Source organism: Aquarana catesbeiana, linkage group LG02 (assembly GCF_042186555.1).
Source record: "Aquarana catesbeiana isolate 2022-GZ linkage group LG02, ASM4218655v1, whole genome shotgun sequence".
Classification (NCBI taxonomy): Eukaryota; Metazoa; Chordata; class Amphibia; order Anura; family Ranidae; genus Aquarana; species Aquarana catesbeiana.
This window is the reverse complement of record NC_133325.1, coordinates 700,146,839-700,173,128: the sequence shown is the minus strand read 5'-3', so window position 1 is coordinate 700,173,128 and position 26,290 is coordinate 700,146,839. Positions and strand designations below refer to the sequence as shown.

The following is a 26,290-nucleotide window of genomic DNA, read 5'->3' as shown; positions in this document are numbered from 1 at the left end:
CTGGTTACTAATGCTCTGCTCCTGGCTTTGATTGTGTTATTGACTGCTATCCTGATTCCTACCACGATACTGTTCCTGTTACAGTACCTGCATCCTGTACACTGCTATTTATATCTGCTCCCCTTGTTCCTGATCCCAGGTCTGGTCCTTTCCTATCATGATCCATCCTCCTGGCTGTTTCGGCATCTCCTGTCATACCCTGCTTGTCTGTGTTTTCCCCTTTGTATTATAGATAGTTTCATAGTTAGGAAGGGCATGACAATACCCAAGATGGCCCCCCTGGGTAGATTCCTGTGCACAGTCACAGGCCAGTTCCTTGCCCTTCATGTGCACATAGAAAATGTACAAGTGTGCATCCACGTGTGCATGAACATCTGCTTGCGCAGGCATGCAAGTCTGTGACAGTTTATGGAGCCAAATTGGCTATTTAAACTGAGTAAGTGATCTGCTCCATTGCTGTCTCGTCTATGGCATTCCAGTGCAACCTGTGTTCTGTTATCCTGCACTTGATTCCAGTTACTGACCCAGCTTGTCTTGACTATTCCGTGAACACTGTCTGCACCCGCCCCAGCTTGTCACCTGATCTCCACTTCTGCCTGCTCCCTTGGCTTTTACACTACTGGTCTGTTACTGACTCTGGCCTGTACCCTGACTACGCTTCTGTCTGCGTCCCAGCACCTGATCCGACAATCAGTATCTGGCCTGATTTCGCTGCTATTCAATCTGCTGCTGGTCCTCTGCTGCAAGCATCTGTCCGCTGCCAGCCTGTACCTCACCAATCTGCTGCCGCCAGTGCCAGCCTGTCCTACCTGCTGCTGACCTGCCATGACCCAGCTAGCCTACTCCACTGTGGCTCACCACCAGCTTCCCACTGCCTGGCCTGGACATCCTATCAGCTTTACCGCTAGCAAGACCAACAGCACATCAGGCTCCCCACCAGGTACGTGACATCACTATTGGCTGATGTCAGTCAGCCGGTCCAGGCTCTGGAGAGTTCCCGACTTTAATGTTGGATACCACTCAGATCCCTAACTGGCAGCCGGCTTAGCCTTTCAACGTGCTACTGAGAGCATGAGCCAGCCGCTCCAACTCCCTCCACAGCTCCAGTCAGCACTGGAGGGGCAGAGCAGAGAGACAGTGACTGACAGTCAAAAGCTCTGTGCTCAGTAAAGACAGAGAACTGAACGATCAGTGGTCTTGATTGCCCAGTTCTCGGTCTTAGAGGCGGCGGGATGCTGCCTCTAAGACCAAAAACATAGGACCGATGCTGCATCCACCTAGGTGATCATGTGAGTTTGTTGTTTTTGCAATTCCCAAACTATTCTTTTAATAAATTTTAGTTTAATCATAAGCAGTCTGGTTTCAGTTTCCTTAAGTACAGCTACACCAGTCTGGTCACCTCTGCTGGCTACAAGTACTCAGTATCCTAACAACAGTCATGTACAAAAAGGAAAAGAAGGATTTTTGCATGAACATGATTAGATAATTGAAGCGAGCACAACTTTACCTTATTCACTAGTCTAAGTAAACATATTCTTTACAAAGTGTGAATAAGGCCAAAAGGAAACCTCTCATAACAGAAACGTTATTGATGGCCCCCTTCTGAAAATGCTAGTTGCTTGGCTTTCATGTTAAATCTCTATCTTGAGTTCTTTAAATGATGACCCAGAAAAAAGTAGAAAATTGACTATAGTAAGTAGAAAATTAACTATAGTCTGTATTTTCATATTGCCGCCTAAACTTTTAGTCCCAAAGGCTTCAAGTCAGACTGAAGGAGCTCATACAAATAAATTATGAATATAAACAAAGTTTTTTTTCCCATTAGCATATTATATTATTAACAGATCATTTACATAAAAGGGTATGCTTGGCTGTCTTTTCTAAAGTTCCAGCAGTCTTAAATCACAGGTTGTTCCTATTTGCAAGTTTGAACACTTTTGTGTGGTGTTAATGGCTGTCTCTCCGCCACTGACACTGGCACTTCTTTGACCATAGCCGCCAGTATTCACCATAGTGGTGGTCCAAAATAAAGTACAGCAGGGTGTAATCCAATGCTCCTAATTTCAGGAAAGCACATGTGAAAGCACCAATTTTTTTGGGCCTACCAATGTCACGTATGGGTGTTATGTTTCCACTGGGGCAGACTGGCTAATCTGGACTTGGTAGCAGCAGCTGAGGCTAGACAGTGGAGACACAGAGAGCCTCACTGACTGGATACCTGCTGGTAATGTAAGGAAAGAGTCAGCTTGCCTGCTTGTTTAGCAAAGTTAAGAGCCCATAGAAGGGCCAAGTCACAGGGTCTAAGGAGGTGTTCTTTATCAGTGCCAGGAGGTGTGATGGGTTATGAGTTTTGCTGTCACTGAAACAGGCAGCTACCAGAGACTGAGTACAGGTATACAGGAATGTATAAGTCTCTTGCAGCACAAGGATGCTGGGAACATGGAGGTGTTATAGTAAGGTCTATAGCAGGCAGGGTTGCCAAAGAACAACAGGCTGGAGTGCAGGATTCACTGGAGCAGGATACAGACTGGAGTGCACAGGGTCACAGGAACAGAATACAGGATGGAGTGCACAGGGTCACAGGAACAGAATACAGGATGGACTGCACAGGGTCACAGGAACAGAATACAGGATGGAGTGCACAGGGTCACAGGAACAGAATACAGGATGGAGTGCACAGGGTTACTGGAGCAGGATACAGGATGGAGTGCATGGGATCACTAGAGCAGGATACAGATTAGAATGGACAGGGTTACTGGAGCAGGATACAGCCTAGAGTGCACAGGATCACTGAAGCAGGATACAGACTGGAGTTCTTGGGTCACTTGAGCAGGATACAGGGCACTGGGGTCACTGGGGGCTACAGGGGGCACTCTGGGGCTGGAAGGATGCTGGAGGGAGAAGACAGTGAGGTTCACAGGGGTCAAATGACAGCCAGGCACCGGAGAGCAGAAAATCACTGGAGAACACAATGGGGAGGCCAATAAACAAATGGGGCTCAGCTGCTGGCGTGAACATGCACTGCTCAAAACACCAAGCAGCACACATGCTAGCCCTTTAAGACAGCTCCACCTCTGTGATTGGCTGTGACACTGGTGGCACTAGTGGAACCCGAAAGGTGGTGATCACACACAGGAGGGGGGCGGGATATGTGACAGACTGTAATTAGGATAGCCTGAGGATAGCCAGGATGGTAGAGAAGGGATTTTAGGATATGTGTAGACAGCATTTCCTTGCTATAGCCAATTTAGATAATTTTGAGTAAAGAAATAAAAAAAAATGTGGATTCACTTTAGGAGTGGAGTTTTCCTTAAAACATTTATGGTATCTCTTTCTCTATTGTTTTTTCATCAATAATACATATATCTCCGCCCTTTGTCTCTAAATTACTCCCAAGGCACAATTCAAGCAGATGTAGAGACAGAAATCTAATAGCCATTAGCTTGAATACTTTTATTTCCTAGGCGGAAAGAGCATTGGAATCAACAACATCACTCTATTGCAGGAGGACCAGTTGATGTCTCAGCAGTCTTGTCTAATGTTACTCTTAATTACCTCTAGAAAGTGACTTATGCATTTGTGAAATATTCAGGTGTGTTCCATAACATAACACTTTAAAGGTACAGTTCAGCCAAAATGAAAAAACATGCCTTGAAATGTACAGAAGGAACAAATTCTAATTGTGTAGGGCATTCTATTTCTCATCTAAACTTAGGATGCCACAGCGCTGAATTTTTTCCCCATTTTGTTATGTTACAGCCTTATTCCAAAATGGATTAAATTCATTATTTTCTTCAAAATTCTACAAACAATACCCCATAATGACAACGTGAAAGAAGTTTGTTTGAGATCTTTGCAAATGTAAAAAAAATAAAAAGTGAAAAAAATCACATATACATAAGTATTCACAGCCTTTGTCATGACACTCAAAATTGAGCTCAGGTGTATCCTGTTTCCACTGAGCACCTTTGAGATGTTTCAACAAATTGATTGGAGTCCACCTGTGGTAAATTCAGTTGATTGGACATGATTTGTGCATCTATATAAGGTCCCACAGTTAACAGTGCATGTCAGAGCACAAACCAAGCCATGAAGTCCAAGGAATTGTCTGTAGACCTCCGAGACAGGATTGTATTGAGGCAGAGATTTGGGGAAGCGTACAGAAAAATTTCTGCAGCATTGAAGGTCCCAATGAGCACAGTGGCCTCCATTATCTGTAAATGGAAGAAGTTTAGATCCACCAGGACTCTTCCTAGAGTGGGCCGCCTGGCCAAAAAGAGTGACTGGGGGAGAAGGGCCTTAGTCAGGGAGGTGACCAAGAACCAGATGGTCACTCTGACAGAGCTCCAGTATTTCTCTATTTCTCTGTGGAGAAAGGAGATTCTTCCAGAAGAACAACCATCTCGCAGCACTCCACCAATCAGGCTTGTATGATAGAGTGGCCAGACAGAAGCCACTCCTCAGTAAAAGGCACATGACAGCCTGCCTGGAGTTTGCCAAAAGGTACCTGAAGGACTCTCACATCATGAGAAACAAAATTATCTGGTCTGATGCAACAAAGATTGAGCTCTTTGGCTTGAATGGCAAGTGTCAATTCTGGAGGAAACCAGGCACAGCTCATCACCTGGCCAATACCATCCCTACAGTCAAGCATGGTGGTGGCAGCATCATGCTCTGGGGATGTTTTGTAGAGCTAGAAACTGGGAGACTAGTCAGGATCGAGGGAAAGATGGATGCAGCAATGTACAGCGATATCCTTGATGGAAACCTGCTCCAGAGCACTCTGGACCTCAGACTGGGGTAAAGGTTCATCTTCCAACAGGACAACGCCTAAGCACACAGCCAAGATAACAAAGGGGTGGCTATGGGACAACTCTGTGAATGTCCTTGAGTGGCCCAGCCAGAGCCCAGACTTGAACCCGATTGAACATCTCTGGAGAGATCTGGAAATGGCTGTGCACCGATGCTCCCCATCCAACCTGATGAAGCTTGAGAGGTCCTTTAAAGAAGAATGGGAGAAATTGCCCAAAAATAGCTGTGCCAAGCTTGTAGCATCATACTCAAAAAGACTTGAGGCTGTAATTGATGCCAAAGGTGCGTCAACAAAGTATTGACAACAGGCTGTGAATACTTACGTACACAGGATTTTTTTTGTTCTTTATTTTTATTACATTTTGAGCAAAATAATGAATTTAATCCATTTTGGAATAAGGCTGTAACATAACAAAATGTGGAAAAAGTGAAGCTCTGTGAATACTTTCCGAATGCACTGTATAGTGTACCAATATTCTGGAAAACCAGTTATACAGTTATGTGAATATTTAAGCCAGATATTCTCAGTTCTACCAATTGTTCTTAATTTTACCAAATTCTACCAATTCTACAAATGTAAAGACTGACAGAACGCTTAAGACAGTCACATGACTGGAGCCTGCAGGTCTACATGTGATAAACTGGAAATAGTTAAGGTATCAATTAATAAAACAGGACTCAATAAAGGTAAATAAAGGGAATTTCCAAACTTTAGTAAAGTATACAGTAGTTAGTTGTCAGTATGCTCCTAATCCTAAAAATATTGTCCAAATGATTATAAGTGAATATAGGAAAACAGAACAATAAAAATCTGTTTCATTGGAAGTAATGAAAGTCATTTCAACTAATTTTATGTCAGCTCAACACATAGAGCCAGGACTGTTGGGAAGTATGTAGACAGTAGAGTCTTATCATATGATAGTGTGAATGAGAGCCAGCCATACAAAGTTAAATGGATGAGACAAACATATCTGGGTTTCGTTTGCGGTGCGTTTTTTATTCAAAAGTAACACTTAACAGGAGACAGCTCTTTATTAATGCTTAAATGTCAGTAGGGCTGAAACAACTAATCGATTAATCGACAACTAAGCGATTATGAAAATAGTTGTCAACTATTTTCATAATCGATTTCGGCCAGCTGATTAGTTGGTCTGCATACAGAATGCATTCATTGTTTACATATCAGGAAATACAGTGCAGCACACATACAGCTCAGTACACCGTCCATACATGTCAGTAAGTGCCTGAGAACTTGTGAATGTGTGAGGAGCAATGCCTCATGGAACATGTAGTCCTGGGCAGGAAGTGAGTGGGTCTAAAGGTAGAAGTTTTTTACCTTGGTATAGGGGCACGCTATATTATAATTTGCAGCTTGCTATTGGGGCACTCTAAAGGCAGGAGGAGCCAGAAGCATTGATGGGGGACCCCAGAAGAGAAGAATCGGGGCTGCTCTGTGCAAAACCATTACACAGAGCAGGTAAGTATAACATGTTTGTTTTAAAAAAAAAATTACTATAAAGACTGTGCAGGGAAGATCAGCATCTGAACCCAGAGAAGGTGGAGGCTGATAGACTGGAGGTAATAGAAGGCATTACTATTACATTTAAAGTAAACTTTTACATGGAGGCAAGCCACATTACGTTGGAGCAGGGCACATTACATGAGGGCAGGGCACATTACGTGGGAGCAGGGCACATTTCAAGGAGGCAGAGCATATTACGTGGGAGCAGGGCACATTACGTGGGAGCAGGGCACATTACATGAGGGAAGGGCACATTACGTGGGAGCAGGGCACATTACGTGGGAGCAGGGCACATTTCAAGGAGGCAGGGCATATTACGTGGGAACAGGGCACATTACGTGGGAGCAGGACACATTACGTGGGAGCAGAACACATTACATGCGCCCCAGTGTGAAAGGGGTCTAAATAAAAAATGTGATCTCTGAGTCTGATGATATTTACCAGATTCAACCTCCAATAGTATATACAGTATATCTCTTGTCTGTTATTCTCAGAGTTGATTAGAGATTTTGCTCCCTAATCATATAGTTGGTTATTTATATTTAGCACTGCATATAGATTTTTAAGAATAAATTGGCTTTTTTTTAAACTTTACATATTAAATTATACACCACACTTTTTTTAAGGTTATTATCCGATTAATCGAAACAATAATCGACCAACTAATCGATTATGAAAATAATTTTTAGTTGCAGCCCTAAATGTCAGTGTTAAAAATGCTAAATTCATTTAAATACTATGCTTGGGGGATGACCTAAATCTGCCTGTGAATTCGCACATCTGTAAGATGAACTACAAAAGTAACATTTAAAAAAATAAAAAAACCATGCTGCTAAATAAAATAAAATGGTGATATATGACATTTCCCTATTGGATTGTTTTTGCTGTAAAAAAATGGCATGGGGACCCCCCCAAATCAAACAAAGGGCATAGGAAGCTGAGCAGTGCACTGCCCCGGGGGGCATGTTCTAATGCAAAAATATTTTTTTAATAATGAGTAAAGGGCTATCTTAAAATGGTAAAATTCCTCTAAATAACATGCTTGGGTGATGTTCTAATCCTGTCTGTGAAGAGATGTATCTGTAGGATGTACTGTATACAATGTACTACAGCAGAAATAAAATTCACAAGGGATGACAAATTTAAATTGTTGGTAAATGATATTTCCCAGCTGCTTCATTCTAACATACATAGAAAAGCGATGGCAGAAAAAGACTGAGTAGTCCATCAAGTCTGCTCATTTTTTTATATACATATATTTTTTATTTTTTTTTGGTTGGTTGTTTTTTAATTTAGTTTTTTGCTGCTTTTTTTGGTTTTCTTTTGTTTTTTATTTTGTTTTTGTTTTTTTTTCATTAACTTTATTGTCTGACTATAGATCTATGTTTGTTCCAAGCACGTTTGAAGCCATTTACTGTTGACTGTCTCACTACCTCTGCTGGAAGTTTATTCCAAGCATCAACTACCCTTTCAGTAAAATAATATTTTCTAAGAATAATTTTGAACTTTCCTCCAGTTAATTTGAGGTCATGTTCTTGATTTTAGTTTCCTATTGAAAAAACTGCCATCCTGGACCTTATTCAACCCTTGATGTTATTAAAGGTTTTAATTAGGGGTGCACCGAATGGGTTTTTTGGTGCCGAAACCGATACCGAAAATGAAAAATACACTAGGCCGAAAACCGATACCGAAAATGACCGATACCGAAACTTAAAAAAAAAAAAAAATTTGTATACAGGAGATGGTCAGAGACTACGGACATGGTACAGGAGATGGTCAGAGACTGTGGACATGGTACAGGAGATGGTCTGAGACTGCAGACATGATACAAGAGATCAATGCAGCCTCACAGTGCCCGTCAGATGCAGCCTGTCTGTGTCCCCAGTGCAGCCAGCCTGTGTGTCCCCAGTGCAGCCAGCCTGTGTGTCCCCAGTGCAGCCAGCCTGTGTGTCCCCAGTGCAGTCTGCCTGTGTGTCCCCAGTGCAGCTTGCCTGTGTGTCCCCAGTGCAGCCAGCCTGTGCGTCCCCAGTTCAGTCTGCCTGTGTGTCCCCAGTGCAGTCAGCCTGTGTGTCCCCAATGCAGCCTTCCTGTGTGTCCCCAGTTCAGCCTGCCTGTGTGTCCCCAATGCAGCCTGCCTGTGTGTCCCCAATGCAGCCAGCCTGTGTGTCCCCAGTGCAGCCAGCCTGTGTGTCCCCAGTGCAGCCAGCCTGTCTGTAGTCAGTGCAGCCAGCCTGTGTGTCCCCAGTGCAGTCAGCCTGTGTGTAGCCAGTGCAGCCAGTCTGTGTGTCCCCAGTGCAGCCAGCCTGTGTATCCCCAGTGCAGCCAGCCTGTGTGTCCCCAGTGCAGCCAGTCTGTGTGTCCCCAGTGCAGCCAGCCTCTCTGTAGCCAGTGTAGCCAGCCTGTGTGTCCCCAGTGCAGCCAGCCTGTGTGTCCCCAGTTCAGCCAGTCTGTGTGTCCCCAGTGCAGCCAGCCTGTGTGTCCCCAGTTCAGCCAGCCTGTGTGTCCCCAGTTCAGCCAGCCTGTGTGTCCCCAGTGCAGCCAGCCTGTGTGTGCCCAGTGCAGCCAGCCTGTGTGTAGCCAGTGCAGCCAGTCTGTGTGTCCCCAGTGCAGCCAGCCTGTGTGTGCCCAGTGCAGCCAGCCTGTGTGTAGCCAGTTCAGCCACCCTGTGTATAGCCAGTGCAGCCAGCCTGTCTGTAGTCAGTGCAGCCAGCCTGTGTGTCTCCAGTGCAGCCAGCCTGTGTGTCCCCAGTGCAGCCAGCCTGTGTGTAGCCAGTGCAGCCAGTCTGTGTGTCCCCAGTGCAGCCAGCCTGTCTGTAGCCAGTGTAGCCAGCCTGTGTGTCTCCAGTGCAGCCAGCCTGTGTGTCCCCAGTGCAGCCAGCCTGTGTGTCCCCAGTTCAGCCTGCCTGTGTGTCCCCAGTGCAGCCTGCCTGTGTGTCCCCAGTGCAGCCAGCCTGTGTGTCCCCAGTGCAGCCAGCCTGTGTGTCCCCAGTGCAGCCAGCCTGTGTGTCCCCAGTGCAGCCAGCCTGTGTGTCCCCAGTGCAGCCAGTCTGTGTGTCCCCAGTGCAGCCAGCCTGTGCGTCCCCAGTGCAGCCAGACTGTGCGTCTCCAGTGCAGCCAGCTGTGCGTCTCCAGTTCAGCCTGCCTGTGTGTCCCCAGTGCAGCCTGCCTGTGTGTCCCCAGTGCAGTCAGCCTGTGTGTCCCCAATGCAGCCTGCCTGTGTGTCCCCAGTGCAGCCAGTCTGTGTGTGCCCAGTGCAGCCAGCCTGTGTGTAGTCAGTGCAGCCAGCCTGTGTGTCCCCAGTGCAGCCAGTCTGTGTGTAGTCAGTGCAGCCAGCCTGTGTGTCTCCAGTGCAGCCAGCCTGTCTGTAGCAAGTGTAGCCAGCCTGTGTGTCCCCAGTGCAGCCAGCCTGTGTGTCCCCAGTGCAGCCAGCCTGTGTGTCCCCAGTGCAGCCAGCCTGTGTATAGCCAGTGCAGCCTGCCTGTGTGTCCCCAGTGCAGCCAGCCTGTGTGTCCCCAGTGCAGCCAGTCTGTGTGTCCCCAGTGCAGCCAGTCTGTGTGTCCCCAGTGCAGCCAGTCTGTGTGTCCCCAGTGCAGCCAGTCTGTGTGTCCCCAGTGCAGCCAGCCTGTGCGTCCCCAGTGCAGCCAGCCTGTGCGTCTCCAGTGCAGCCAGCCTGTGCGTCTCCAGTGCAGCCAGCCTGTGTGTCCCCAGTGCAGCCAGCCTGTGTGTCCCCAGTTCAGCCAGCCTGTGTGTCCCCAGTGCAGCCTGCCTGTGTGTCCCCAGTGCAGTCAGCCTGTGTGTCCCCAATGCAGCCTGCCTGTGTGTCCCCAGTGCAGCCTGCCTGTGTGTCCCCAGTGCAGCCTGCCTGTGTCTCCCCAGTGCAGCCTGCCTGTGTGTCCCCAGTGCAGCCAGTCTGTGTGTGCCCAGTGCAGCCAGCCTGTGTGTAGTCAGTGCAGCCAGCCTGTGTGTCTCCAGTGCAGCCAGCCTGTGTGTCCCCAGTGCAGCCAGTCTGTGTGTCCCCAGTGCAGCCAGCCTGTCTGTAGCAAGTGTAGCCAGCCTGTGTGTCTCCAGTGCAGCCAGCCTGTGTGTCCCCCAGTGCAGCCAGCTTGTGTGTCCCCAGTGCAGCCAGCCTGTGTGTCCCCAGTGCAGCCAGTCTGTGTGTCCCCAGTGCAGCCAGTCTGTGTGTCTCCAGTGCAGCCCGCCTGTGTGTAGGCAGTGCAGCCAGTCTGTGTGTCCCCAGTGCAGCCAGTCTGTGTGTCCCCAGTGCAGCCAGCCTGTCTGTAGCCAGTGTAGCCAGCCTGTGTGTCTCCAGTGCAGCCAGCCTGTGTGTAGCCAGTGCAGCCAGTTTGTGTGTCCCCAGTGCAGCCAGCCTGTGTGTCCCCAGTGCAGCCAGCCTGTGTGTCCCCAGTGCAGCCAGCCTGTGTGTCTCCAGTGCAGCCAGCCTGTGTGTAGCCATTGCAGCCAGCCTGTGTGTCCCCAGTGCAGCCAGCCTGTGTGTAGCCATTGCAGCCAGCCTGTGTGTCCCCAGTGCAGCCAGCCTGTGTGTCGCCAGTGCAGCCAGCCTGTGTGTGCCCAGTGCAGCCAGTCTGTGTCCTCAGTACAGCCTACCTGTGCAGGGGAAGAGAGGGAAGAGAGAGGAGAGCCGCCGCCGCCGCCAGATTCATTAGAGCCCCGGGAACATCACAGCTTTCATTTCAATAGCTGTGTGTTCCCCGCCGCGTGCTGTCACATAAAGCCCCTCCCCCTTGTCCGGGAAACTTTGATAGTCAGATCACCCATCCCAGGATTGGACAGGTGATCTGTCTATCTAACGTGCCCGGACAAAGAGGAGGGGTTGTATGTGACGGCGCGTGGTGTATGTATGAAAGCTGTGATGTTCCCGGGGCTCTAATCAACCTGGCGGCGGCGGCTCTCCTCTCTCTTCTGCACTATACGACACCCCCGTAAAAGGCGGCACCAGGGGCGGGGGGCAGAGCCCCTCCCCTGCCAAGCCCGCCCCGTTTTCGGCTCCATTATCAGCCTTTTTTCTCTTTTGGCAAATTGCCGAAAAGGCAATTTTCAGCCGATATGTTTCGGCGGCCGAAATTTCGGTGCATCCCCAGTTTTAATCATGTCTCCCCTTTCCTTTTTTTCCTCCAGACTGTACAATATTAAGGTGGAGTTCCACCCACTTTTACAACTCTTCAGCATCCCTCACTAAACTGTGCACTGTAAAAGAATTGGATATTTTTTTAGAGACTACGGACATGGTACAGGAGATGATCAAAGACTGCGGACATGGTACAGGAGATGATCAGAGACTGTGGACATGGTACAGGAGATGGTCAGAGACTGTGGACATGGTACAGGAGATGGTCAGAGACTGCAGACATGATACAAGAGATCAATGCAGCCTCACAGTGCCCGTCAAATGCAGTCTGTCTGTGTCCCCAGTGCAGCCAGCATGTGTGTCCCCAGTGCAGCCAGCCTGTGTGTCCCCAGTGCAGCCAGCCTGTGTGTTCCCAGTGCAGCCAGCCTGTGTGTCCCCAGTGCAGCCAGTCTGTGTGTCCCCAGTGCAGCTAGCCTGTGTGTCCCCAGTGCAGACAGCCTGTGTGTCCCCAGTGCAGACAGCCTGTGTGTCCCCAGTGCAGCCAGTCTGTGTGTCCCCAGTGCAGCCAGTCTGTGTGTCCCCAGTGCAGCCAGTCTGTGTGTCCCCAGTGCAGCCAGCCTGTGCGTCCCCAGTGCAGCCAGCCTGTGTGTAGCCAGTGCAGCCAGCCTGTGTGTCCCCAGTGCAGCCAGCCTGTGTGTCTCCAGTGCAGCCAGCCTGTGTGTCTCCAGTGCAGCCAGTCTGTGTGTCCCCAGTACAGCCAGCCTGTCTGTAGCCAGTTTAGCCAGCCTGTGTGTCCCCAGTGCAGCCAGCCTGTGTGTCCCCAGTGCAGCCTGTGTGTAGCCAGCCTGTGTGTCTCCAGTGCAGCCAGCCTGTGTGTCTCCAGTGCAGCCAGCCTGTGTGTAGCCAGTGCAGCCTGCCTGTGTGTCCCCAGTGCAGCCTGTGTGTAGCCAGCCTGTGTGTCTCCAGTGCAGCCAGCCTGTGTGTCCCCAGTGCAGCCAGCCTGTGTGTCCCCAGTGCAGCCAGTCTGTGTCCTCAGTACAGCCTACCTGTGCAGGGGAAGAGAGGGAAGAGAGAAGAGAGCCGCCGCTGCCGCCAGGTTGATTAGAGCCCCGGGAACATCACAGCTTTTATTTCAATAGCTGTGTGTTCCCCGACGCGTGCTGTCACATACAGCCCCTCCCCCTTGTCCGGGGAACTTTGATAGTCAGATCACCCATCCCAGGATTGGATCTGTCTATCTAACGTGCTCGGACAAAGAGGAGGGGCTGTATGTGACGGCGCGTGGTGGGGAACACACAGCTATTGAAATGAAAGCTGTGATGTTCCCAGGGCTCTAATCAACCTGGCGGCGGCGGCTCTCCTCTCTCTTCTGCGCTATACGACACCCCCGTAATGGCGGGCACCAGGGGCGGGGGAAAGAGCCCTGCCCCCGCCAGGCCCCGCCCCATTTTCGGCTCCATTATCAGCCTTATTTCTCTTTTGGCAAATTGCCGAATTACCTTTGTTTACAGACTAACTTTACTAGAATACATTAAGCTTGTGTATTATAGGGGTATTTTTATTTAAAAAGTATAATTTCGGCCGGAACACCACTTTAAGTTCTTGAAGTCGCTCTCGATATGTTTTATCACCTAAACCTTGCAGTGTTTTTGTTACCCCTCTCTGGACTTGTTTTTTCTTATCAATATCTTTGTGTAAGTGAGGTCTCCAGAACTGCACACAGTATTCTAAATGAGGTCACACTGAAGATCTATACAGGGGAATCAGAACCTCCTTCCTCCTGCTGGTTATCCCTCTAGTGATGCCTCCTAGAATTCTATTCACTTTTCCCACTGCCTGGTCACACTGTTTACTTTTTTTGCAATCATCTTAAATAATCTGTACCCCCAAATATTTTTCTTCTGTAGTGCTGGCTATCACTGTACCCCCAATGTTGTACTCTTTAGGGGAATATTTTTCCCTGAGTGCATTATTTTACATTTTGAAACATTGAACTGCAGTCTCCACTGCTTTGACCAATCTTCCAGCAATGCCAATTCATGCTCCATGTTACAGACACTTTCAGGGATTTTAACCCTATTACACACCTTTGTGCCATCGGCAAAAAGACATACCTTGCCCAACACATCTTTAGTTATATCACTTACATATAGATTAAACAGAACAGGACCTAGCACGGAGCCTTGTCACCACTAGTGACTGGTCTCTGTTCTGACTTAACCCCATGTACAACCACACTCTGATATCTATACTTTAGCCAACTGCATATCCATTGAACCACCCAAAGGTTAAAGTGATTGTAAAATCTAATTTGCTTTAGTTAAAAAATAACAAACATGTTATACTTACCTGCCCTGTGAAATGGCTTTACACAGAGCAGCTCAGATCTTCCTCTTCTCGGGTCCCTCTTCGGCTCTCCTGGCCCCTCCCTCCTGTTGAGTGCCCCCACAGCAAGCAGCTTGCTATGGGGGCACTCGAGCCAAGCCACAGTTCTTTGTGTCCATTCAGACACAGAGCTGTGGCCCAGCCCGCCCCCTTTCTCTCCTCATTGGCTGACTTACTTTGACTGACAGCAGTAGGAGCCAATGCTGTTGCTGCTGTCTCAGCCAATGAGGAGGGGAGTCCTGGGTAGCAGAGACACTGCTGCAACATCGCTGGATGTAGAGGGACCTCAGGTATATATTAGGGGGGCTGCTGCACACAGAAGTTTTTTTTAATCTTAATGCATAAAATGCATTAACCACTTGCTGACCAAATTGCCGTAGGTGTACGTCAGCACCTTAAAGGGCTATAGCAGACATGCGCGTGCACCCACTGCACCGCGGGGGACCCGATGCGTGTAGCCGGCGGCTGACACTGGAGGGGGGGAGGAACTGGAAAAGCAGAAGTTCCATTTTTGGGTGGAACTCCGCTTTAACTTGACAACTGATGTTACTCACTGCCTGTAATTGCCAGCTTCTACCTTGCTGCCCTTCTTGTGTATAGGTACAATATTAGCTGTCCACCAGTCATGGAGAACTTCTCTAGTTAGAAGAGATTGATTAAAAAGATCTGTTAATGGTCCAACAACTATATCTCAAAGTTCTCTTAGAACTCTGAGAAGAATACTATCAGGGCCCATTGCTTTATTAAGTTTTACAGAGCCAGTTCCTCTGCTACCTCTGTCTCCAGAAATCCTAAAAATGAACAGTTATTACTAGAACCAATATGATGTCCCAACTTTTTATTGTTAGTACATTTTATTTCTGAGAAGACTGAACAGAAGTAAGTGTTTAACTGGTTTGCTACATCCAGGTCTCCCTCAAGCACATTTCTGTTTTGCGAAACGCATCTACCTTGATCACTGCTGGTGTCCTCTGGTGTCATTTTGGATATTTTCATATTCCAATAAACTTTACTTGGAGCCCAAGTGAGGTGCAGTTGTTTCTTATTTTGACAACTCCCTCAACATATGTGTTGTGCCCATTTTTCATTTTAGTGATCCCATTGTATTTTTTCCTTCTATCCTTAATATACCCACAAAAAGGTTTTATCTCCTCTTTCTATGCTTTGGCAGCACTGATAATGTGTTTGGCCTACTTTTGTCTATTTTTATACTCCTCAGCTACACCTCCTGTTCCTTTAAATCTTTTATGTGCTATTATTTTTCCCTTTACTATTCTACTTACTACTTTAGTGAACCATATTGTTTTTTTCTTCTGTTTATTCCTACTAACTTGCCTGACATATAATATAGCTGCCTCCAGGATGGTAGACTTTAATAGTGTCCACCGATTACTTACTACTGTCATTTTATTCCAACGTTTCAATTAATTTTTTAGAAATTTCCCCATTTTAGCAAAATTTGTCCTTTTAAAATCTAAAACTTTTGTTTTTGTATATAATTTTTCAGTTCTTGTTTTAAGATCAAACCAAAGACATTGGTGATCACTAGAACTCAAATTCTCTCACCCCAACATCAGACAGTCGATCCCCGTTTGTCAGTACTTTGTCTAGAATATGATCACGTCAGGTTGGGCTTTTTACTCACTGTTTTAGGCTGGGTTCACACATATGTAAATTGGATGTGGGTTACCCCGCATCCAATTTGCATGACAGGCAATTGTGACCGGCTCTCACTGGAGCCGGTTCACACATGTCTGGGGCAGCCGCGGTCCGGATTGAAGAATGGGGTTTCCACGCATTTGCAGACATAAAGAGGTTTGAGACTTCCATACCTGCTCTACCTTCTGCCCACATGTGTGTAGATGTGCTGAAAGGCTCTGCTGTGCCCCAAATCCTGATGCACATCTGGGCATACACAGAATCTTGAGGGGGGGAGCAAACATCATTCTCACCTAGGCTATTAAGTTAGGAAACAAAAAAAATATATCCAAATGTGAGAGAGAGGGGGAAATACAGAGGAAAGTGGATTTGTATTTAGAGTGAAGGTCTGCTTGAAACTATCATTCTTTCATAGGTACATCTACATAGCGAAGAAACATCAGGCATGTCAGAGCTCAAATGTTAGTAAGCATAGATAAGACATTTTAGAGAATGTAGTTCCAGAAAATGGACTCAAAGCAACCATATTGCTTGACGAACCTGATATTAGCAGACACTAGTTATACAGACCAAGAAACAAATTTACAGGAAGGTGATGGCAATAGTTTCATTCATAACTACTAAAAAAAAACAAGCATTTTTTTTGTCTGACTATAGCGTGCCCTTATGTTTAAATGTTATTGATTTCATAATGAACAAAATAATAAATAATTTGAAAATCTTACATTTGCTTCCATCTCACAAGAGAGATTTTATTAGTTTCAGATATGTCTGCTGCACCTAAACTACATTTTTAAAGCAGCTTGACAATTCCCAAATGATCATCCACAATTAAATCCATTAAGAGGTAAGACAGTCATTTACAGATTAGAAGGATAATGTGTTGTTCTCTCCATTATCGAGGTCCAAATTATAGCATTTAGGGGAAATTGTCATAAATGTGTTGTGATTGTTATCCATTAACTCTCAGGCCATTGGAAGTTACATTTGAACTCATTATAATATGTTTTTTTTCTTCTATCCTTATCTTTATCTGTAGGCCATTACTTTTAAATGATGTGTCTATGTACTAGTATATTGAATACATTTGTTAAAATAACATATTTATTATCTTATATACTGTATGCTACATGAATCATGTGAGGAAAAATATGAAAATAAGTAAACAAAATGAACTGTGAATGGGACTGGAAAAATAAAATGGTCATTCTTTCTGGGAGCTAGTGTGTGTTTTAGGCTAAGCAGTTTGGTGTAGGGAAAGTTGGATTCTGATGATCATCAGTTGTAAGAGCTGCAAGCGTCAAAAGCCCATGGGTTGGTTCTCAGCAGTTGGAATAGGAGAGCAGTGGTCTGTTGAGTGTGGTCATTGGTCATAATTCCAAAGGGGGAAGTAAGGTTTTGCATGCAGTCTAATGTGCTCATTTATGTGAGAAGTGTCAAAGGTGGGTAGATGATTAGCAGTCTCAGGTTGGTCATCATTACAGGGAGAAGTCATGGGGGATTAACAGGCTGGCTTGGAGACATGGGTGGACATCAGTCCAGTATGGGTGGTGGGTGCTAATTAGTCCCAAGGGAGTCAGGTGTGACAGGCTATCAGTCTATGTGGTGGGTGTGGGCCGGGGGTGATGAATCATGGCTGCTTATCAGTTGAAGGCAGTAATAGATGACCATCACTGAAAGGCAGACTTTCATTAGGTATTGGTCTAGGTTTGTTTATGGGTGCTTATTAGTCAGCAAAGTTGACGACTTGGGTTTCAGGTAGTCATCAGTCTATGGGAAGTCGAGGGTCATCATCACTACGGGAAGGGACTCATAGGTGTTCTTCAGTATGGGAGGCAACAGCTGCCTAACATTCCCAGGGAACCAGAATTGGTGGGGCCCACTATCTTGTTTGTTTCTTGTAAATATTATGTTTTGCTATACAACCCTATATACTTATATTAGGAACCTTTTTATGTAATATGTTACTAACCCCACTTAGTATATACATTAATTTTTATAGCATTACAAAAGATGACAATTCGAGGTATAAATAAGGTTTGCAAGCCTTTGCTAATGCAATATGCAGATACTGAATAAAAAAATCATTATTTATAATGGAGCGTGGATATCACTTTCTACTCTCAGTCATATTCTGCTTGTAGGCAGGCTGTAGGGAGCTGCCTGCAAAGGGAATGTACCATGTTAGTAAACTAGCTAGTCTGGCCAGGTTAGGGAAGGGTTAATGCTAGTTCTGCAGTTCCCACTCTTTCTGGCCTCTGCATCTTTCCCTGTGTTGTTATAAAAGGGGGGAGGGCTCTGCTCACGGGGAGTGCATGGGAAGAAGACAGAGACAATAAGATGTAATCTCCAGCTGCTTTACAGGCAGGGCTCTGCTCCAGCTCTAGCCACATGGGAACAGAAGCATGAGGCTCACAGAAGAGGATATAACCCTTTACAGCCAGCAGTCACCCAGCAGCTCCCTGGGGCTATTCTGCCACAGCATGAGCTTGTACCAAGTAATGGACTCTCACCTTTGTAAGGTATGCCTGGGCAGTCACACTCTAGAGTAGCTAGTTAGGGATCGATGCATTGAACTTTGTTTGCACTTAACCTGTTATGCTGCAGAGCTTTTAGTAAAGTTTATTAACTGAGCCTGGTCTGAGGTCAATAAAGGGGTGCATGAGTGTCCTATGGCAGATACACTACACTACTTTGGGTCAGTAAAGCACATATGGGGTATAAAGCAGGTCAGGGTTAACGCAAGGGGTTAACTCAGCAAAGCAAGGAAGAGTAAATCTATTGCTAAGGGTAACCAAGCACAAGTTCAAGACACAGAGCAACCAGTTGTTAGGTGTGGCACCTGGTAAGGTGACAGGTCCTCCGGTAACAAGGAGGTCAATGTCTCGCTCCCTCCATAGCAGTCGATATCCCAAAGCAACTGGATCCAAACCCACGTTACAGAGGTCTATGGTCTGGTCAGTAGGTATGTGAAGTGGAAGAGTTCATAAGTGCCTGTATGAGGTCTATGCTATGTGCACAGCTGGACCCTATAAGAGGTAACAGAAGTATGCTGGACTGGTGGAGTAGGCGCAGACTCAGCTTGTCCCTCCTAATGCAAACATATAAGTTACAGTGTGTAGTGAGATGGGACAAGTCTCTTTTCATAGGAACTCTCTACTTTAATTGCATCACACAGTGAAGGCTCATCTCTAAGTCGGGGAGCCACCTAGTCCCAGGCATTCACCGTAGCCCAAGAACCCTGTGGGCTTGCAGCTCTGAGGAGTCAGCAAGTATACTACTGCTCCGCACCGCCCACGTGCTGGGGTAAGCAAAGCGCAGTCCACATTTTTTGGCCCACTCATAATTTGCTGGCCACAGTGCATAGGCGTGCGCAGGAGGGGTGCCGGGTGTGCCTGGGCACACCCTAATCCCATGACATACTTGTCTACACCTGGATGAGAGGGGCTGCAGGCGGCATATAGAACAACCGATGCTCTGAATTTTCCACCCTACAGCCGTTGAATGCCTTCGGGAGGAAGAGGAGGAGAAGCGAGCATTCAGGGGCTGCATGGAGGAAAATGCAGAGCATCGGTTGTTCTATATGCCGCCCCGCTGCCCCTCTCATCCAGCCTGGTGCTCTATGTTTCCATCGGCTACAGTACTAGAACTGCTGGCTCTGCCTCCCAGCTCCCCCTGACTCCTTTGTTCTAAGTAACTGCTGCAGGACCGCCCATCCAGCTTCTCCGCAGCTCCGCCCATTGAATTTACAGCAGCAGGCAGATGGGGGCATGGCATCCGGGGGACTGCAATAGCCAGCTGATCCAGTAGGAAGAGCGGAGGAGGTCTCCACTGTGTTAGGAGACATGTGAAGCCTGGAGGGAGCTGGAGACACAGCAAGCATGGAGTCCACACTGAGAGCAAGTGAGTTCCATCCCCCCACCCAGAACTGCCACCGATCCCATCCATCCCCCCACCCAGAACTGCCACCGATCCCATCCATCCCCCCACCCAGCACTGCCACCGATCCTATCCATCCCCCCCACCCAGCACTGCCACCGATCCCATCTATCCCCCCACCCAGGACTGCCACCGATCTCATCCACCCCCCCACCCAGCACTGCCACCGATCCCATCCATCCCCCCCACCCAGTACTGCCACCGATCCCATCCATCCCCCCCACCCAGTACTGCCACCGATCCCATCCATCCCCCCATCCAGCACTGCCACCGATCCCATCCATCCCCCCCACCCAGCACTGCCACTGATCCCATTCATCCCCCCCACCCAGCACTGCCACCGATCCCATCCATCCCCCGATCCAGCACTGCCACCGATCCCATCCATCCCCCCATCCAGCACTGCCACCGATCCCATCCATCCCCCCACCCAGCACTGCCACCAATCCCTTCCCCCTATCACACTGCTGCCATGCCCCCCCAGCACTGCCACTCATCCTATCTCCCCCACTCAGCACTGCCACTAATCCCATCCCCCACCACTGCTGCCACTGATCCCATGCCCCCAGCACTGCCACTCATCCTATCTCCCCCACCAAGCACTGTCACTGATCCCACCCCTCCACCACTGCTGCCACTAATCTCATGCCCTTCAACACTGCCACTCATCCTATCTCCCCCAGCATTGCTACTGATCCCTCCTTCCACTGCCACTCATCCCCCCAGTACTGCCACGAATCCCCCCCCACCACAACCCCCACCACTGCCACTAATCCCATCAACCCCCAGCACTGCCAATGATCCCCCCCAACCTTGCCACTCATCCCATTCCCCCAGTATTGCCACTCATCCCATTACTCCCCCACCACAACCACCATCAACACCACTGATCCCATCAACTTTCCAACACTGCCACTGATCCCATCCCCCCACCACTGCCACTCATCCCAACCTAGTACTGCCACTGATCCCATGACCCCCCACTACAACTGCCACTGATCCCATCAACCCCTAGCACTGCCACTGATCACCCCCCCTCTCCAGCACTGCTACTGATCCCATGCCCTCCGCCCACCACCACTGCCAACTGATCCCATCTCCCCCCTCTCTCACCCCCACTTTCTCCCTCTGACCAGCTCTGCCATAAGATGTAAAATGTATTGAAATATTAAAAATTGTTTTAACACATTTCAAAATGTTTGTTTACATTTATTTAAAGGTGTGTGCCATATATATATATATATATATATATATATATATATATATATATATAATTACACCCACACGTGTGTGTTTGAGTTTTGGGGTGCACACCCTAATCCAATAGGCTGCGCACGCCTATGCCACAGTGTGTAGTATGTGTTGCCCCATCGAGTTCTCTCTGCTTAACACAGCAGACAGAGCTCAACTAACGGAGACTTGGGTATGTGACTTTGACAGGTTACATGAAAGGCTTTTTTCTTTCCTTATTTAATAAAAGTTCTATTTATTTCTATTACGCTCTGCTAGCTTTAAACCTCCTAAGCAAATCACACTGCTGCAGAATATGCTGGTGCTACATAAATGAAAAACAAATGAAAAAATTCACCATAGAGTCCAAGCATTACTCTAGACTGCTGTTAAGTTAAAAAGGATCACTCGAAAAGGATTTTAAGATGTTTGAGCAAAACAGAAGAAAATAAAACATTTTTAATAACAGGAAAATTAAAAACACCATCTGCATTTACCTTTATAATATTCATTAGTATATGCTGCGTTAACCAATGCTTCCATTTTACCAGGTGTCTCATCAGCTTCCAGCAATATAGGAATGGTATCATTCATTCCATTCTGAAGATTCCACATGGCCTTTATTAAACATGTCTTCCCCGTGTCAGGATCTGGACATTAAAAAGAAGTATGAAAATCAAGACAGATTTATTTGTAGGTTTTAAAGGACATTCTAGCTGAAACTCATTTTTCCAGTAAATTTACAGTAAACAAAATAATTGAGAATTGAGAGAAAACATGACAGATATATAGACTTACAGAGTCTAGCAGCTCAGGTACAATAAGAAAAAACACAAGATAACAAAGGGGTTGATTTACTAAAGGCAAATAGACTGTGCACTTTGCAAATTCAGTTGCACCCATTTTTCCCCAGCGCTTAGTGACTGCAGTAAAGCCTCACTTTGTAATGAATACCCAATCAGGTGCAAGGAAAATAAAAAAAACAGCATTTTTTGCTTGCCGATGATCAGCAGAGCTTCACCACATTCCCTAAGCTCTAGGGAAAATGTGTGCAACTGTACTTGCAAAATGCACAGTCTATTTGCCTTTAACTGCTTGCCGACCAGCTGCCGTCATTATATTATGGCAGGTCTGCACGATCCCACAAACCGTCATAGCTGTACGTCTGTGAGGAGAGGAGAAACAGATCATGAGTTCCCACTAACTAGGAACAACGATCTGTCATTTCCTCCAGTCACTCCCATCTCCCTACAGTTAGCACACACACTAGGGAACACAGTTAATGCCTCGATCGCCCCCTAGTGTTAACTCCTTCCCTGCCAGTGACATTTACACAGTAATCAGTGCATTTTTATAGCACTGATCGCTGTATAATTGTCAGTGGTCCCAAAAATGTGTCAAAAGTGTCCGATCTGTCTGCCATAATGTCGTAGTCCCACTAAAAATCACTGATCACTGCCATTACTAGTAAAAAATAAAATAATAATAAAAATGCCATAAATCCTTCCGCTATTTTGTAGATGCTATAACTTTTGCGCAAACCAATCAATATACTCTTATTGTGATTTTTATTGCCAAAAATAAGTAGAATACATATCAGCCTAAACTGAGGAAAAAAATTGCTTTTTTTTTTAAATTGGGGATATTTATTATAGCAAAAAGTACGAAATATTGTGTTTTTTTCAAAATTGTTGCTCTTTTTTTGTTTATAGCGCAAAAAATAAAAACTGCAGAGATGATCAGATACCACCAAAAAAGTCTAAAGTTTTATTTGTGGGAAAAAAAGGACGTCAATTTTGATTGGGTACAGCATTGCACGACCGCGCAATTATCAGTTAAAGCGACGCAGTGCCGAATTGCAAAAAATGACCTGGTCATTGAGCAGTCAAATCTTCCTGGGCTGAAGTGGTTACTAAATCAACCCCAAACTGTCATGGACAGGTTTGTTGCCCATAGCAACTAATCAGAATCTCCTTTTTACATCTCATACAATAAAACAGGGTGATTGGAAAAAATGTATTTGCTGCTATGGATAATAAGAACAGTTCTTTTGTCTGATTTGTAGAATAAATAGCAATATGGGCATGAGCAGTCTTTGCTACAGTACAATGCATGCACGACATTCCAAAGAATAATAATTCATTGCAAAATACAAATCTTTAAGTACATCTATAGGAAAAACTAGTAGTAGAGTTTAGTCAAAACGTCCTTTTGCAGAGAGTCCCAGAGATGCAACAACAAGTGAATGGAAATCCCTTCTTTGATAGTTGTCATCATTTTTAGATTTCCACTCTTCTGTTCTAGTGACAATTGTGAAATTTTGGATTTTCCATTGCTTTTTGTACTGGTGACCAAAGAATGGAATATGACTGATGCATGGCCTCTGAAGGAATGCATTTAAGATATGTACTCCTAATAAGCAGGCAAAATCAGAAGATACAAAAAGTATTCATACTTTGTTTTTTTACCGACCATTACATAACATTCATACCAAAGAACTATGACTTCAGCACAAAACCCACCATTATAATTGTAAATAATAATGGCAGGCTGGAATAAAAAGGCCATGGTTTTACAAAACTGCTGATTATACTGGGTTACTGTAGAATTTAGGACGGAATAAAGACATCTTTAAGAGTCATGAAAATTATACCAGCTGCTGGTTTGCCTCTGAAAGTTAAAGGGGATGTATTGTGTATTTTCTGGGAACATTTTGAGTTTTTCAGTAACTGTTATAGGACTTTCACATTTTTTAAGCTTACCTTTCCATATTATTGTTATATTAATTGTAAAGAATTTACAGATCTCTACAATCTATCTACACATAGAGTCTTCAATCTACAAATCATTGATTAAGCTTGATAGCCCAGGAAAGTGGTTCTAGAGGCAAAAAGTTGCTCCCCCCGGCCCCACCTGAGCCCAACCTCAATCCAGAGCCGTGCCTGTTTGCAGCAGCTCTTCTCCTCTCTCTCTTCTCACAGGAGTCTCAGCAGCAGAGAGAGCCATTGGCTGCTGTCAGTCAAAGCTTGTGAGATGTGAGCGGGGGGGGGCAAGCCACGCTGTGTGTGTCTATAGATGCTCACAGCCTGGCTCAAGATTGAGTCCACGTGTCTATCCCATAGCAAGCACTTTGCTATCGGGGCAGACAGAGAAGAGGAGAAGCAAGCAGCACCGTAGGGAGAACCCAGAAGAGGAGTTTTGTTATTAAAAAAACAAAACAAAAAAAACGAACCTCTGCAATCAGTTTAAGTTGGTCATCAGTGTTAATTTTGATGTCAAATTTCGATTTAGGTTTAGTTATAGTCTTTTGACGAAAATGCCATTTTTTTTTCCGTCATTTGAATTGTTTTCGTTTTAGTCATATTTTAGTCGACTAAAATCGAATGGGTTTAGTTAAATTTTAAGGCATTATTTAAGCATTTCTTTAGAATTGCCAAACTCTTTAGAAACTCCTGGAGTAAAAATCTAATAACATGTTTATTATTTCTGGTATTAACCACTTGAAAACTGGGCACTTAAACCCCCTTCCTAACCAGACTAATTTTCAGCTTTCAGCGCTCTTACGCTTTTAATGACAATTTCTCTCTTCATGCAACACTGTACCCATATGAAATGTTTGTCCTTTTTTTCACACAAATAGAGCTTTCTTTTGGTGGTATTTAATCACCGCTGGGTTTTTAATTTTTTGCACTTTAAATGAAAAAAGACCAAAAATTCTGTAAAAAAAATAAATTTTTCTTTGTTTCTGTTATAAAATTTTGCAAATTAAGAATTTTTCTTCATAAATTTGGGCCAAATTTTATACTGCTACATATCTTTGGTAAAAATAATCCAAATCGGTGTATATTATTTGGTCTGCCAATCACTGAAAATTGATCACACCTGAAGTACTAATGGCCTAGCTCATTTCTTGAGACCCTAACAAGCCAGGAAAGTACAAATACCCCCCAAATGACCCATTTTTAGAAAGACATTCCAAGGTATTTAGAAAGAGGCATGGTGAGTTTTTTTGGAGTTGTATTTTTTTCCCACAATTCTTTGCAAAATCAAGATTTTTTTTTCCTTTTTTTTTTTTTTTTTTCACAAAAGTGTCATATTATCGCCGGTTTGTTTAGAAGTGATCGCTCTGTCATTTGACGGAGCGATCACGTGGTAAACAGCCGCTGTCAGCCCCAGGGGGCACATGGGAGCAAGATTCTGGGAGGACATCCATGGACGCCCTCCCAGAATAAGCCGACCACGCTGCAGCCGTCTTTCGGCTATGGCCCGGTCGGCATGTGGTTAAGGTTTGAACATGCACTAAAGACACAGATTTAGCCATTGTGATATATAGCATCTTTATAAATAAAACCAAGTTTCATAAACAAACAAAATTATGCTTTTTGATAAGCAGAAGTACAACTTGAAAATATAAAAAACCCCAAAACTCTATTGACTGTAATGCCATGGTACATATTACCTGAATATATTACCAACATTAAATATCAAGAAAAAAAATAAGAAAAGCCTTTTTCTTATGTTTTTTTTTTTTTTCTTTTAGCAGCTTAGTAGATGCCCCCTATGTATTCTTATGTGGTAGTGCAGTGGTAATTTTGATGTCAAATTTTAATTTAGTTTTAGTCGTATTTTAGTAATCTCAATTGTTTTCGTTTTAGTCGTATTTTAGTCAACTAAAATAGTATTAATTTAGTAGATGAAAATATTTTAGTCTACAACATTAACACTGTTGGTCATACACCTTGATTGAATAATCTGCTTTAGATCTACCAACAATGATGTTGTACGAGAATCTACCTGACTAGATAAAAATTGAGTGGATTGTTTGATTTACTAATTTGCTGCAGTACATCTAAAGGAGAGTGAATAGAGATTGCACGTTCAGATTTAAAGAGTAAAGCAGCCCAAAGTTGATTCTGTTTATTCGTTTAACCAGCGGGTTAAAAGAAAAATGAAAACTGACTCGGTTCCCTCATCCACACATTCCAGGTGGATAGGGGAATCCCCCCCCCCGCTGATGCCTCCTGAGATATGCACATCACATCCCAGCATCAAGAGAGAAGCAAATGTCATTCTTGCCTAGGTAAGAATGGAGTTAGGAGGAGGGCTGGAACATGAACAAAAGGAGGGAGGATTTCAGTTAGGTAATGGGTGTTATTGGAGTGAAAGTCGGCTTTAAGTATATAACAGTCTCCTGTTAAGCATGGGTTTCAGATCATGAGGTAATGGTCCATCATATGACTTGTGAGACGTGCAATTGCTCAGACAAAGTGTCTTTTCATGAAGCACAGCACTCGGCGGATAAAAGCCTGAAATAATCTGTTAAATGTTAAAGTCAATCTGAAGTGAAAACTGAATTATCCAATAAACTAAGAAATTAAATAACTGCACTAGTTTTAAGACTGAAAGCCTAGTTCTGTCTCAGTTATTTAAACTTTTATTGTATCACTTAACGAAATGTAACCAGTTACTTACTTTAGGAAAATATTATAATTTGCAGCTCCATTCTGTTTTCTGATAATAAACTGGGGTAATCGTATTGCTTATTCATTATCAATAGGGAGTTATTACTATCATAATTTTTCTTCTGAGGATTGTGGGATGCAGTCAGGGAGGCGGCCAGCCCAGACGGTCTTTTGTCACACCTTGGACACCAACTC

General features: G+C 45.3%; 1 protein-coding gene across 2 annotated transcripts in view; it reads right to left on the bottom strand.

The window, feature by feature from the left end:
• Window positions 1-26,290, bottom strand: part of LOC141129100 (transient receptor potential cation channel subfamily V member 1-like) — a 105,725-nt gene that overhangs the window by 53,062 nt on the left and 26,373 nt on the right. For both annotated transcript variants that reach the window (XM_073616890.1, XM_073616888.1), the window contains exon 4: window positions 21,131-21,283. In XM_073616890.1, coding sequence (XP_073472991.1) covers window positions 21,131-21,283 — 153 coding nt within the window. The remainder of the gene's footprint in view (window positions 1-21,130; window positions 21,284-26,290) is intronic.